Genomic DNA, 15,659 nt, shown 5'->3' with positions numbered 1-15,659 from the left:
ACATTTATGTAATCTTCCTGGTGTTATATATACAGTCATTATCCACTTTTAGAGTATAGGTTTGGGTGTCTAGACAGGTAATATTCTTATTGAACTAATTTAACTTCTAATTTATTAATAATAATAATAATAATAAATACTATTATACTAATTTATTAAATACTAAATTTACTTCTAATTAAATTACAATAATAAAAAAAATGTGGTTAATAAATTAAATATATAATAAACATATATCTACTGTATGTGTGTGTGTGTGTGTGTGTGTGTGTATATATATATATATATATATATGAGCAACATCACTCGAGTACGAGAGCGATACCGGCTCTATATCAGCATGGCTGTGATTAGGCCAGAGGCACGAGGCCGCAGGCCGAGTACCAGAGTGATATTGCGTTTATACAACAGCCGAGCGACAGAAAGATAGAGATGGTGGATAAAATACAAAAGAGGAAAACGTGACATCTGCGGAACAAAAGAAGACTTAAGGCAATAAGGCAAGATGTAGGACCCGTGTAAATATCGAATCAGCTTTCCAGCGCTGGAGAGAACTCAAGGAGAGGAATGCCTGCGATCGGAAGACGAGGTTGCTTTGTTTCTTCTCGATAGGCGAGTAACACCGTGTCTGCGCCGCAACAGCTAAAGTCTGTCTAGTACACTGGACGCGACAAAGTGACCGTTGAAAATCATTTGAAATTTGTGTCAATACGTCATGAATAGAACACAACAGCAGTTTTCTGTCGGGGATTTGTCGTGTCATGCTGCGCCACATCCAGTGTATACCATAGATAAGTATATACTGTATATCTATGGTGTAGAGAGCATCACTGATTATAATGAGTTCTATAGTATTTTGTCACGCCGCGGCACTCGCGTCCGGTGTAGACACGGTGTAACATTGGTTTTGCTTTGTTTCACAGAACTAATCGGTGCCTGGGTTGTGTACGTATGTGTGGGGCCAGAAATCACTTACCCTGCCTTTAATAATATAAAAATAATAATAATTTATGTATATATATATATATAGTAATAATATTTAACTTTAATATTATTAATTTAAATAATTTAAATAATTAATTTTATATAGTGCAACATAAAAACGGGGGGGAAAACTTTTTTATTTTATTTTTGTGTTTTAGGTTGAGTTTCATGGCTATTTATTTTTTACAGTATTGAGGTTCAATTTAATATAATACATTGAAACTAAATTGAAAATGTTTAAATAAAGCAAGAGGTTGTGTCTCCTCTGTATCACGGTAAAATCACAGTAATTAAAAAAATATATATACAACAGGGACCACAACAATATTATAAGTGGTAACAGTGTTCAAATATGAATTATAAAACATAATAATTTGTAATAATTCATAATTTACAACTGCCAAGTAGACCATGCATATATATATTTTTTTATTCAAGTTTTAACATTGCATTGATGCCAAACCACCAAAATGAGAATTTCCTACTTATTTGAAATTGTACTTTTAGCCAAGTCTTATTTTGGGATGTTTAGATCCTTTATTGGTATATGTTTTTTTAATATAAAAAAGCCTCGCATTTCACTGCATTCTACAGTTTGAGTTTGGTGAACTTGTCTCATGTCAGACACGGCGTTATCTCTTACTAAATTAAAAGTTTAAAAACTTTAAAGCTGCAGCAAACTGGAGTAGACTGGATATTTTTACATTTTTGGTTTCATTATAATTTGCTATGTAATGAATTTATGTTTTTAATATTATAACTTGCGATGTTTGAAGAAATCGTGTGTGTGTTCAAAGTGTGAGCGTAGCTTTAGCTGGCTGGTTTTTGCATTATGTGGTAACGCTGTGCTCTTTTAGCAGATGTTCTGCAGTCATCAAACCGCTCGGCTGTCTGGAGCAGTGTTAGAACAAAAAACTGTATAGACAACATTGTCATTAAGCAGACGCGGACAAGGATGCATTTTCAGCTGTGATTGACACTTGTGTTTGACAGCTCTGTCAATGTGTTGTTTTCTCCATGATTCTCTCTCTCTCAAAAAAAGAAGACTTTACAGTGTTCACTCATGCACATGCTCAGACACACACACACACTGAGAAAACAAGCTTAAGCATGGATTCTGAAGAAGACCTGTTGAAACATTGAGATGTTGGCTTTGGTTCAGAATGAATTTCATCTGTTTGTTTCTTGGGTGGGTCAGTCATGCTGCAGATGGAGGAAGTGTTATACAACTATTGCACAATCTGCTGCTTTATTCTACTGCTTTTACTGTTATAACCATCTACACATCTACATTTGATGAAATACCTCAGCAATGTCCACTTTTTTAACTTTACGTAGACTATGGTAAATAGTCATATTTATGTTTTATAGTATATATATATATCAAACGCTCACTGATGCTCCAGAAAGAAAAACCATGCATTAAGAGCTGGGGGTGAAAACTTTTTGAATTTGTAGATCAGGGTAAATTTAACTTATTTTGTCTTCTGGGAAACATGTAACTATCTTCTGTAGCCTCTGAAGGGCAGTACTAAATGGGGAAAAAAAAAGATATTTAGGCAAAATAAGAAAAATGTACAAATCTCCATTTTGTTCAAATGTTTTCACCCCCGGCTCTTAATGCATGTTTTTTTCTTCTGGAGCATCAGTGAGCATTTGAACCTTCTGTAATAGTTGCATACGAGTCCCTCAGTTGTTCTCAGTGTGAAAAGATGGATCTCAAAATCAGTCATTGTTGGAAAGGGTTCAAATACACAAAAATGCTGCAAAATCAAAGAATTTGTGGGAGCTGAAGGATTTTTCTGAAGAACAGCAGGAAGTTTAACTGTTCAGGACAAACAAGGGACTCATGAACAACTATCACTAAACAGAAACACACAGCTGTGGATCATTCAGCTAACAACACAGTGTTAAGAATTAAGGGGATGTAAACTTTTGAACGGGGTCATTTTTATAAATTCAACTATTATTTTCTCTTGTGGCCTATATATAAACATCTTTTATGTGAAATATCTTATTCAGGTCAGTACTAAATAAACAATAACATGCATTTTGTATAATCCCTCTTATTTTGGTTAAATAATTAATATTTTGCAGATTCTGAAAGGGGGGTGCAAACTTTTGACCTCAACTGTATAAATTGAAGTGCTGAAATAACTAAAACTAAATAAATTAAAACTACAAACTAAAGTTGAATAAAAACTGTATAGACTTATTTAAAACATGAATAAAAATGACAAAAATGCACAACAACATTACTAAAAATAACCGAGAACAGAGGGAAAAACTGCCACAAGATAAAAGGGCATAAAATATGAACAATATCCAAGTTAATTAGCACCAAAGTATCTAACTGATTCATAAATATTTATGATTCACTAAAAACAACCACTCATTCCCACCAAGATTGTTGCTTTAAATATGTTATTAATGTTCAGCACTTCACTTAACAAATGAGATGCAGCCGGTTACCAAGGCAACAGCATCTCCTCCTGTATAGCGCTCGCTCTTCACACGTCTCTGCTGCTCTCTTAAAGAAACCGCTCATCCACAGTTCTGTCATTGCTTGCTCACTCGTGTGACGTTTGGAACACAAACGCAGAATTTTAGAAGAATTTTCAAAAAATATTTTTTTAAATATTGCAGGTTCATAGTCCGTCAAGTTCCAGAAAGGACCAAAAACACTATGAAAGTGTCAAAGTTTTCTGAAGTCTAAATTACTTCTTTTTTTTATTTTACAGTAAAATAGTAATATATTCCTTTGTTGATTTCTTTTGTTATTCTAATTCTAATACAAAATACAAATAATATTTTAAATAATAATAATAATTATTAATTTGATAAATTATTATTAATTTATCACTACAATAGTAATACATTTCTTAAAATTTTTTTGGACTTAAAATTGTATAACAATTATAAATAATAAATAGCAATAATAATGGTAATAATAACAAAATAATAACAATAATAATAATAATTATTCTAAGAACAATAGTAATATATTTATTTTTATTTGTTTATTGATTTGTTATAAAGTAATTGTAATAAAATCTAATTATGTTTATTATTATTATTATTATATAGTGGTTGTTGTTGTTTTTATTTTATGCTAAAATAGTAATATATTCCTTTGTTGATTTATTTAATTATTATAATTTAAATGATAATAAAATAATATTTTTTATTAGTTTAAAATATTATTATTATTATTATTTCTCATAAAAATAGTAATATATTTCTTTAATTGTTATAATGTAATTGATAATAAAATGACATTTTGTTTAATAATAATAATATTGTTGTTGTTGTTTTTATTTTACACTAAAATAGTAATTTATTCCTTTGTTGATTTCTTTAATTATTATAATTTAAATCATAATTAAATAATATTTTTTATAATGATAATTGTTTTTTTTATTTTACACTACAATAGTAATATTTCTTTACTTTATTAATGTTATAATTCTTGTATAGTCATGTTAAATGTGGAAAAAAATTATGTATTTTTGACTGAAGTGTACCTTCAATCCTAATCTGTTATTTATCTCTGATTTGCTGTTTCTGCTCTCTGCCTTTGCAAAACAGGCGCTCAATAAAAGAGAAAGAGAGAGAGAGAGAGAAGGAAAAGGCTGAGAGGAGTGAGTCAGATAGAGCTGTTATTATATCAGTGTGATCATCTGCGCTGATGAGGCCACAATGACACGACTCCACATTAGTCTGAAATATAGACCATGCTTTCAGAGAGTTCATGCTCTCCATTTGCATTCTGCATTAAACACTTTACCACGCGCGCAGTCTTTATGACCGACTGCATGCGTTTCATTGCTCACATCTCTCTGAGTTACAGTATGTCACGTATGTTGTAACTCTTCCTGGTTTAGAGGCTGTAATCCATGCTGGAACAGGGAAGTTCATCAAACTTGGCTGAAAGTCGAAAAAACGTAAAGTCTGAAGGTTATTCAGGCCTTATAAGCTGTGAGTACTGGGACTGATTGCAGAGAGAGTCGTCGTTTGCTGATGCTAAGTGGTTGCATGGTGGTCACTAAAGGGTTGTGGGTGGTTGCTAGGGTGTTTCTAGGAGGTTAAGATTTTCTGAGTGGTTGTTAGGGTGTTACTAGGTGATAGACAGATTTCGAAACAAATTCGAAAAGAATCCCTTAAAGGAGACCTATTATGCCCCTTTTTACAAGGTGTAATATAAGTCTCAGGTGTCCCCAGAATGTGTCTGTGAAGCTTCAGCACAAAATACCCCACGGATCATTTATTATATCATTTTGAAAATGCCTATTTTGAGTGGAAGCAGAAACACTGCTGTTTTCGCGCATGTCTCTTTAAATGCAAATGAGCTGCTGTTCCCCGCCCCCTTTTCCAGAACAGGGCTGTGCCTTTACAGCTCGTTCCTCAGATACTCTGCTAAATAGCATCTGTTTGGTTTTGATTATCATGTCTATAGTTTTAAATAGGGCTGGTTATCGAGTTCGATACTTTTTAGGCACCGACCGAATTGCCTCGATACTATCGAGTATCGAAAAACGTCTCGTCGTTCGGTACCAAATTTCGATACCTAAGGGGTTAATCTCATCAGCGTCAGTGAGGCGCAGATCGATCAGTGTTTGACATCCGTGGGAGCGATGCGAAAATGTACGGAGCAGTCTGCTCGTGGTCATTCATTTCCAATGGAGAGTAGCGCGGGAGCTGTGTAGAGTTTCAATCATATGAAGATGTCCGTTCATACTACAAGACCGAAAGTGCGTGTTATGTGACCATTCATGCACACTGTAGCATCATGCTACATAAGACCAGGGTTTAAATTGGGCCGGGCCATCTGAGGCACTTATAGACTCCAGGGCTTGACATTAACGCTTCATTAACGCCAGACAAGTAACATGATTAAAACATCAGAAACCAAAAATAACTATGTAAACACCAAAACGCAATATTATTCAGATTTTATTACATTTAGAGTAAGTGGCGAATAGTGGATATCTAATGTATATAATGTATCTATTGACAGTATAAGGTTGCGCATGTGATTTTAATAATAAACGTTGCAATTAACATTACCTAAGACTAATAAAAGTGAAGTTTTTGAATAAAATCGGATTGATGGCTATGCTGAAGTATTTCTGCAACATGTAAGAAATGCTTGCAATGTGCTAAAACATGCTAAAATATTAGAAACATGCTTACAATGTGCTAAAACATGCTGTAACATCACGAATCAGAATAAGAATGAGCTTTATTTGCCAAGTGTGCACAAACACACAAGCAATATGTTAGAATGATAAAAACATGCTAGCAATGAGTTAAAATATGCTAAATCATGCTTGCCACATGTTAACACAACAATTAAGAAATGCTAACTGTTAGAAACATGCTAACAGTGCTTAGAAAGAAATGGTTTCTTAGTGATCTGATGAGGTTTCATTGGATCTGAAAAGGTTTGTTGGGGGCTGAACTGGTTTGAAAGGATTATTTGGGGGTCTCCTAATGGGGTCAAAAGGGGTCTGACTGAGATTTATTGTTTATTTGTTTGTTTGTATCTGACTTTCCTCACGTTATATATATATATATATATATATATACACAGGTATATATATACATTTTTTTTTATCACTTTAAATGTCTTTTACGGTCACATTATTCAATGCATCCTTGTTGAACAAATGAATTAATTAATTTACAAAACAAAATCTTAGTAACTTCAGCAGTGTACATGGAAGGAGGGCGCTTCATAGAGACTTGCTATATAATGTAGGTTAATAAACAACCACCCAGAACACCTTCGCGATACCCCGTCATGCAAAATTTATGCAAATAGTTTTGTCTCCTAACAGATCACCAAACACTTGCTACCTTGCATCACTTTTTCCACTGTTTCATAGATTTGTGCGTTGCCATGGAGACTCTCTATATGGTTTCAGAAATGTTCTCTATAGCCTTGTTGAACCACGTTTTTTTCTTTTTGAAAACATGGACAGGTTTGAATAGAGAAATGTAGCCTTTGGTTTGGCTCTTCTGCCGTTCTTGGCTCTTTGAGCGTTTTGTTTGCCTCTTACACCTCGCAGTGTGTCCAAGTCAGATCTAAGCATGTTTGCAGACTGAATGCTGGCAGGCCTGTTTGGCTGATAAAATCCTCTCCTGCATTACAGGCTGTGAGAAACCAAAGCACAATTACATTAGTGAATAGTTCTTAATGTGAATAGTGGTTTTAAAGGGGTCACATGATGTTGTTAAAAATAACATTATTTGGTGTAATGAAATGTGTTTATGCGGTTTAAAGTTCAAAAAACACATTCTTTTCCACATACTGTACATTATTGTTTCTCCTCTATGCCCCGCCTTTCTGAAACACGTCGATTTTTGAACATTTGGGCGGCGTTATGCAAATCTTCCCACATCGTGACGTAGACATGTGGGGGTGTGTTAGAACGAGGCGTTTTAGGTAGGCGTGGTTGACTCTTAACTTTTATAAAGAATATCTCTTTGGATTTGAGACTTTAGTCTTTGCAACTTTACAGATCTTCTTTATGCACCAAGAGCTTGTAACACTCCAAAGAGAAAGGAAAAATTTAAATTGCATCATATGACCCCTTTAATTTCGGTTTGAACTTGGCTTATGATGTTTTTCTAGAAATATTAGAATGAGTATTTTTCAGGTTGTATATCTACTAGCAAACTTTTGGTAGGGTTGCCACAACCAGGGTCGGAAATGAATGGGGGCCTGGGGCAAAAAATGCCACCAAAATGTCCCCCAAATTCAAGATAAGAGGGCAAAAAATAGGCACAATTAATCTGAATCTATTATGGAAGTCACAATTAAAGTGAAATGTAAAAATTATTGAAAAGTGTCAATTGCGGCATTAGATTTAGATGGGCATCAGTGATTATAACGGGATTTTTTGTGAGAGTGCAGGACTCGTGCTAGACTGAAGTCATGGAACATTCTTTGCTCTCGGTCTATGTATGATTTATTCTCAGTTTGAATTACCGTTTGTTTTTAATGCTAATAAAATAACCAGTGTGAAATCTTGATTTTCTAATGCATAAAAAGCTTAATACTAATTCTTAAACGGTTTGATAAAGTCATTATTGTATTATATTAGAAAAGTGTTGAATAGACATTACAATAAAAGTAACTTGAGAATAATATTTTTATTCAACAGAATTTATTGCACATGAACTTTTAAGGCTTCAGTGTGGCCATAACATTGTTTTCAGGAGCTGCATCTGTGGCATTTAGGTATATTTACATAGATTGTTCAGAGGAGGCATGAATGCATTTACACTGCAGTACAAATAGAATTACATAAGTAATGCTGGGAGATTAATGCAGTGGTTCTCAAATGCCTCCTTTAAACCTTTAAAAATGAAAATTCTGTCATTAATTACTCACCCTCGTGTCGTTCCAAACCTGTAAAACCTTCGTTCATCTTCGGAACACTACTTGAGATATCTTGGATGAATTCCGAGAGCTCTCTGACCCTCCCATAGACAGCAAGGGTCCTACCACGATCAAGGCTCACAAACAAAGCAAGGACATGATCGAAGGACATGATTTAACGAAGGACGTTAAAATAATCCATGTGACATCAACCGTAATTTTACAAAGCTATGAGAATACTTTGTAGGGTGGAGATCTGGGTGGAGCAGTAAACGCAATAATTTGAACACATAATTTTTTCATAATCAATCACACCAAATTAACGCGCTAAATTGACAGCCCTAAAATAAACAGAAATGCCATGCCAGATGCAGGTTCTGTTCCACCAAGATGGCTTTTGTTGATAAAATTTGGTTGGTAGCAGTCTATAGTATTACTATTCTGATTTATTGAAGTAGTTTGTTTAATTTAAGTGTTTGACATAAAATATACCATACATGCATTTAATAAGGTCAATTCTGTTAAAGAAATGCTCCCAGAAATCACTTCTAAGGGGCAAATATTACCCCTTTAATAGGAAAGTAAATTTTTGGCCCTGGTCACTCCTATAGAGTGTTTTTGATGAAGTCTTGTCCTCTTCTGTTGAAGGTCTGAAAGCAATTAATAAGGATGGAAGAGGACTGACACGCTACTAAACACATGAGGTTCACCAGAGCAATGTTTTAAAACCGACAAAGTGTTTACACACTCCAAGAAGTCAATCTACTGGCTTACGTATACGTATAGTAAAGTGTTTCAGCTGAAAGAATGACACTCATGACCTTTACGCATTTCAAAAATTGCTCGCATTGTCCTGTTCAGAACTCATTTTGTAGAGCGCTCTGCTCAAATGAGTTGAAGATTAGAATACCGTGATTGGAACGCTCTCAAATGAGACGGCCGCATCTCTACACCCTTCCGCCTCTTCGTGCAAGTGTGAAATTTCCATCCTGCGAGTGCGTCCGAGTCGCTAATGAGTGCAGTGTCGAGGAAACGGACAACATTTGGGGCCCTACAATTATTTTCCATTTGTTTAGCGCTCCGGGAGCGAAGCCTCTTGTGAGTGAGACTGCTAATGGCTAGAGACAAGAGAGGAGTGAGATGTCAAAACCCAACTGTTAGCTTTTCACATCCCATCCTTTCAGTGCTCGGCAGCCCAGCTGAGTCTTTTGGCCTGAACCTTCGTTATTATGCATAGCTTCCTCTTTTCCATCGTCTGCCTCATCTTTTCTTCCTCCATCCCAAGAGTTTCTTTTTTTTAGCCCGACTCCGAGTTTGTGTATGTGTTGAGACTTTGGGCAGTTCATAAGGTTTTCTTTAAGCCTCGTTCTTCACTCGTAATGTGAAGGCAGTTGCTCGTTTTATGCCAGTAAAATGACCGTCTTCTGCTAAAACAGTTGCATGACATTAGCATGGAGAGATCAAGAAATTCTATAACACTTGAAGTTGTCCATTAGCATTCCCATTCATCTCAATGGTGGTTGCTCAGGACTCCACATAAGTTTGCAAACTACACACAGCTTTGTTCAGTTTTTTTCCCTGCTAAATGATGTAGTTGCAGCATCTACCAGCAGGGAATAAGCTATTCACGCTAAACCATGACCGCTTGGGAGAGATTATTGCAAATAGTGACCACAGACGGGGCGCTGCTGAAGACTTCTGGATTGTAAAGAAAGTCGATGAGTCATTGAATTATTCACTCAACCAATTTATTAAAAACATTCAATCATTCGTTAAGTAACGCCACTACTGAGACTTTGTTTGGACGTATTTTAGTCGGCAAACCAGAAATAAGTTATATATTTACGTGTACAAAAGTTTGAGGGGCTACAAAAGATTTCTGTTTCAAATGTGGTTCTTATGGACATCAAAGAGTCGTGAAAAAAGATGTAGGTTTCCAAATTGGTAATAATCTGAAAAGTTTCTTGAGCAGCAAATCAGCATGTTAGAATGATTTCTGAAGGATCATGTCACACGAAAGATGTGACATGATAATGATGCTGAAAATTCAGCTTTGCATCACAGGAATAAATTACATTTTAAAATAGAGAAGAGCCGTTTTAAATTGTAACAATATTTCACAATTTTACTGTTTTTAATGTATCCAATAAATGCAGCCTTGGTGAACATAAGATACTTCTTTCAAAAACATTCAAATCGTACCAACCCCAAGGTTTTTTTTTTTTTTTGTATATTTAATATAGATTAGATAAAATTAAATAAATGTATTCACATATAATGTTATTTATGTATTTATATTTTATTTAGTTACTGGTTATTAATACTAAATTATGTCTTGCAGTCTTTTTTGGATGCTTAGATAAATGAAATATGTTCACGTATAATTGTATGCATGTATGTATGTATGTATATACTCATTAATACATTATTTTGTCTTGCAGCCTCTTCTTGATGCTTTGGCAGATCTCCCCGAATGGTATGGAGTCAAAAGCATGCAGGCCAACTGGATTGTGCTTTTTCAACCACATATTGAAGGTACTGAATGCTTCATTTATGAAATACACTTACAGCTCTTGTGCATTGATACTTCTTTCAAAAACATTCAAATCGTACCAACCCCAAGGTTTTTTTTTTTTTTTGTATATTTAATATAGATTAGATAAAATTAAATAAATGTATTCACATATAATGTTATTTATGTATTTATATTTTATTTAGTTACTGGTTATTAATACTAAATTATGTCTTGCAGTCTTTTTTGGATGCTTAGATAAATTAAATATGTTCACGTATAATTGTATGCATGTATGTATGTATGTATATACTCATTAATACATTATTTTGTCTTGCAGCCTCTTCTTGATGCTTTGGCAGATCTCCCCGAATGGTATGGAGTCAAAAGCATGCAGGCCAACTGGATTGTGCTTTTTCAACCACATATTGAAGGTACTGAATGCTTCATCTATGAAATACACTTACAGCTCTTGTGCATTCAGACAGGATTTGGTATTTATCAGCTTCGCAGCTGTTTCAGAGCTGTATTTACTGCTAACCGCTCACACAGCGCTTTCTATGAAATGATGAATTTCCATGCTGGCATATGAGCATGTGCAATTCATCAGGTTTGATTCAGAGTTTGGCTGCAGGCCATGTGCTGTGTGTCCAGCTTTGTTTCTTCGAGTCAGTGTTGTGGGAGGATATTTGTGCTTATTAAAATCATAATTTGATTTCCAGCACAGAGAGTGTCCGTTTGCCAGAATCGGTGTATCTGTTGCATTTCTGTTTGTCAGGTGGATGGTCGTGACTCAGGAGAGGTGTTGTCTGCTACACTTGTTCTCCAGAGGCTGTGTTCGGAGTGGCTTAAGTCTCAGTCCTGCCCTCCCACCGGCTGTTGCATGCTCCAGTGCCCTCAAAACAGCTCTGCTCAGAGCCCTGAGACCCGGCAGAGGTGAGAATCACTCACACACACACACACACACACACACACACACACACACACACACACACACACACACTCACTCACTCACTCACGAAGGCACAGATATTAGATGCTTGAGAAGTGATTCTCTCAGGAACATCATCTATGGAAACTGAAGGAGCTCAACAGGGTTTAATAGGGAAACATATTCCATCAGCACTTTTAAAGTTTTGCGGCAAAATAATGTTTTACTGAAACCGAAATTACAGTTTTCCAAAACCAAAAAAAAGCAAATAGTTTATTTAATAATTAATTAATTAAATGTATTTAATCATCAACAGTTGTATAAACATTTAAAGTTCACATAAGGCAGTTTTTTGATGTCACAGAATTATGTTTCTACTCAATTTGTTGTTGAAATATAGGCATTTAAATGGTGGCTGTAACAAAAATTTGTTTTCATGACAGATTTATTCAAACATACATTAAATAATGACGTAAAAATATAATGAATACGTATATAAAATAGTGCATACACTACCGGTCAAAGGATTGGGATCATTAAGATTTTTGAAAAAAATCTCTTATGCTTGCAGGAATAAATGACATTTTAAAATATATTCTAAATAGAAAACTGTTTCAGCCAAAAAAAAATTTGACTGCTGAAATTTTGTTGCATCACTAGCTTATATTTTATAAAGTTACTTACATGAAGATGACAGTAAAGAATGAATGCATGTCATGAAGATGCATTTATATATTGTTTTTGTGGTGTGTAGGTGTGTTTTAACTCTCCAGGCTGTGGTGGTTAGTTGTTGATTTTGTGGTCTCGCACCAAACCCTGAAATAACTGAATCCCAAAGGCTTTGGAAGAGGACAGATTTCGGTTAATGAGATCTCAGATTCAGCCTTAGTTACCAGCGCTGGTTGATTGACCTTTGACTCCTGCTTGCGCAGACAGCCTGACTGAGGTCACGGCCCTCAATGTGTTCACCGGCTGCGAGGTTCTAGTGGTGATCTTCGACATCCATCAGCACTTTTAAAGTTTTGCGGCAAAATAATGTTTTACTGAAACCGAAATTACAGTTTTCCAAAACCAAAAAAAAGCAAATAGTTTATTTAATAATTAATTAATTAAATGTATTTAATCATCAACAGTTGTATAAACATTTAAAGTTCACATAAGGCAGTTTTTTGATGTCACAGAATTATGTTTCTACTCAATTTGTTGTTGAAATATAGGCATTTAAATGGTGGCTGTAACAAAAATTTGTTTTCATGACAGATTTATTCAAACATACATTAAATAATGACGTAAAAATATAATGAATACGTATATAAAATAGTGCATACACTACCGGTCAAAGGATTGGGATCATTAAGATTTTTTAAAAAAATCTCTTATGCTTGCAGGAATAAATGACATTTTAAAATATATTCTAAATAGAAAACTGTTTCAGCCAAAAAAAAATTTGACTGCTGAAATTTTGTTGAATCACTAGCTTATATTTTATAAAGTTACTTACATGAAGATGACAGTAAAGAATGAATGCATGTCATGAAGATGCATTTATATATTGTTTTTGTGGTGTGTAGGTGTGTTTTAACTCTCCAGGCTGTGGTGGTTAGTTGTTGATTTTGTGGTCTCGCACCAAACCCTGAAATAACTGAATCCCAAAGGCTTTGGAAGAGGACAGATTTCGGTTAATGAGATCTCAGATTCAGCCTTAGTTACCAGCGCTGGTTGATTGACCTTTGACTCCTGCTTGCGCAGACAGCCTGACTGAGGTCACGGCCCTCAATGTGTTCACCGGCTGCGAGGTTCTAGTGGTGATCTTCGACAAGAATGAGTTCAACGGACATCTGGACACTGTGATAGGTGAGAAGATGCTTCTCTGTGCCCTGAAATAACTGAATCCCAAAGGCTTTGGAAGAGGACAGATTTCAGTTAATGAGATCTCAGATTCAGCCTTAGTTACCAGCGCTGGTTGATTGACCTTTGACTCCTGCTTGCGCAGACAGCCTGACTGAGGTCTCGGCCCTCAATGTGTTCACCGGGCGCGAGGTTCTAGTGGTGATCTTCGGCAAGAATGAGTTCAACGGACATCTGGACACTGTGATAGGTGAGAAGATGCTTCTCTGTGTGTGTGTGTGAAGGGAGGATCTCTGTCTGTAAATCTTTAGTTTGTTAATGCAGTACATTCAGAATGCATTGGGATTTTATCCAGCAGAGACACCAGTGTCATTACATTTTGTATGTGAGTGAATTTCTTAAGGAGAATCTACAGAATGCATCAGGGAACGCTCTAGTTATTTTCCAGTGTTTTTACGCATATACTATAGACACCTCATTATACAATTTCCCAGCATGCCGTACTCCAGTATCAAGGATTTCTGTAAGAGCTCTTCAGCCTCATGTACAGTTGCCCCAAAATGTATTTAGACTCTTATAGCATGCTTAAAAATGTATGAAAGTCGATGACATGATGCTCATTAAAATGTTTCATTCATATAATGAAAGAAAATTTTTTAAAATTCTGATTTAGAGAAAATATCAAGAAGCTTTATCCAACCTGAAATTGGAATGGAATCAAAATCCCAAAATTCTTATATGTAATATACTGTTGGAATAAAAAGTAATTTTTGTTTTAAAATGTTATTCATATTTGAAAACAATTTCTCCACCAAGTCAGTGCAGGGTTGTTTAGTCGTAATGATTTTGTTTCCCAGATAAGACAAACACAAAACAATACAATACATTTTTTGAAATACATAAATATAAATAATGTTTTCTATATAAAATATAGTACATACAAATATTTGTTCAATTTATTTTTTATGACATTGCAAGAGTAATTCAGGTTTTCAAATGGTAAACCATAAGAAATCATATGCATTTACTCCGACAGTAGAAATAATTGTATATATTTTAAATTAATAATTAAGACGCAAACACTCACATGTATGCAGTGTTTAAGGATATGTTTTTCTTAATGGTTACACTGATTGACATCATATAAAGTCTTGTATTTTGTATAAACTGTAAATTTCAGTATAAAGTTGTGCAACCAACATGAATGCAAATATTATGTTTCTGCTAACTTAACATTCATTTTGACCCACAAATGCTGTTGCATTAGATTAGAGATTAGATTTAAAATGTATCAAACCAAATGAAACGTACAAACTTGTATTTACACTTGGCTATGTTTTCTCAGACACACATTTATGTGGCCAATAGTGTATGAAACTTTTAACAAACCAGATTGCTATTTGATGAGTAAAAATGCATGAAGTGACCCTTAAACAGGGCCTTAGGTGAAGGATCCAGTCCTGAATTTAACACCGGTGTGCTGCAGAGGAACTCTAAACAATCACAAAAATCACACTTCTTGCATTTATCATTAGATATATAAACTAGTTTTCTTTAAAACTACTTTTTAATTCTGTATTCTTAATAACAGGCATCCCAGAGAGCAGTGAGGAGGACGCAGAGTTGGCTCGGTCTCTGGATTTGAGCTGGAACTCTGTTCTGAAGACGGAACGCAGACTCTAATAAACATGAGAGCAGAGGTTAACCAGCTTACCGGTTACACATCGGGATCATCTCATCCGCTGTAGTTCACAGGTCAAAGCCGGGTAGAAGCTTTTAACTCCATTACCCAGACAGCCCGGGAGAGGAACGCTGGTGGATACCTCACTAGTACCAAGTTACGTGATTGGCTGATCTCGAGGCAGCGGTACTGGGGCACACCCATTCCCATAGTGCACTGCGGGAAAAAAATCTTCCTCCAATAATTGTCATTTAAAAGTAGATGTAAGTTGAGCTTTTACCAAATATTTTTGTAAGCAGTATTTAGACTTGTAATT

General features: G+C 35.1%; 1 protein-coding gene and 1 long non-coding RNA gene across 2 annotated transcripts in view; both read left to right on the top strand.

Moving 5' to 3' along the window:
- LOC107598929 (uncharacterized) overlaps positions 1–10,879 on the top strand; it is a 24,177-nt gene extending 13,298 nt beyond the window's left edge. The window contains exon 3 of the long non-coding RNA XR_001610612.1: positions 10,813–10,879. This is a non-coding gene — a long non-coding RNA (uncharacterized lncRNA). The remainder of the gene's footprint in view (positions 1–10,812) is intronic.
- Positions 10,880–11,252: 373 nt separating this feature from the next.
- LOC107598950 (probable leucine--tRNA ligase, mitochondrial) lies at positions 11,253–15,345 on the top strand. Its single transcript, XM_016290392.1, has 5 exons — positions 11,253–11,317; positions 11,662–11,819; positions 12,747–12,793; positions 13,855–13,912; positions 15,254–15,345. Exons 2-5 carry the CDS (start codon positions 11,666–11,668, stop codon positions 15,343–15,345), a joined length of 351 nt encoding a protein of 116 aa, XP_016145878.1. The 5' UTR covers positions 11,253–11,317; positions 11,662–11,665.
- Positions 15,346–15,659: the final 314 nt, after the last annotated feature.

The sequence above is a fragment of the Sinocyclocheilus grahami genome, unplaced genomic scaffold (assembly GCF_001515645.1).
Source record: "Sinocyclocheilus grahami isolate Dianchi unplaced genomic scaffold, SAMN03320097.WGS_v1.1 scaffold258.1, whole genome shotgun sequence".
Classification (NCBI taxonomy): domain Eukaryota; kingdom Metazoa; phylum Chordata; class Actinopteri; order Cypriniformes; family Cyprinidae; genus Sinocyclocheilus; species Sinocyclocheilus grahami.
Note: the sequence above shows the minus strand (reverse complement) of the source record. Positions and strands in the feature narration are given on the sequence as shown.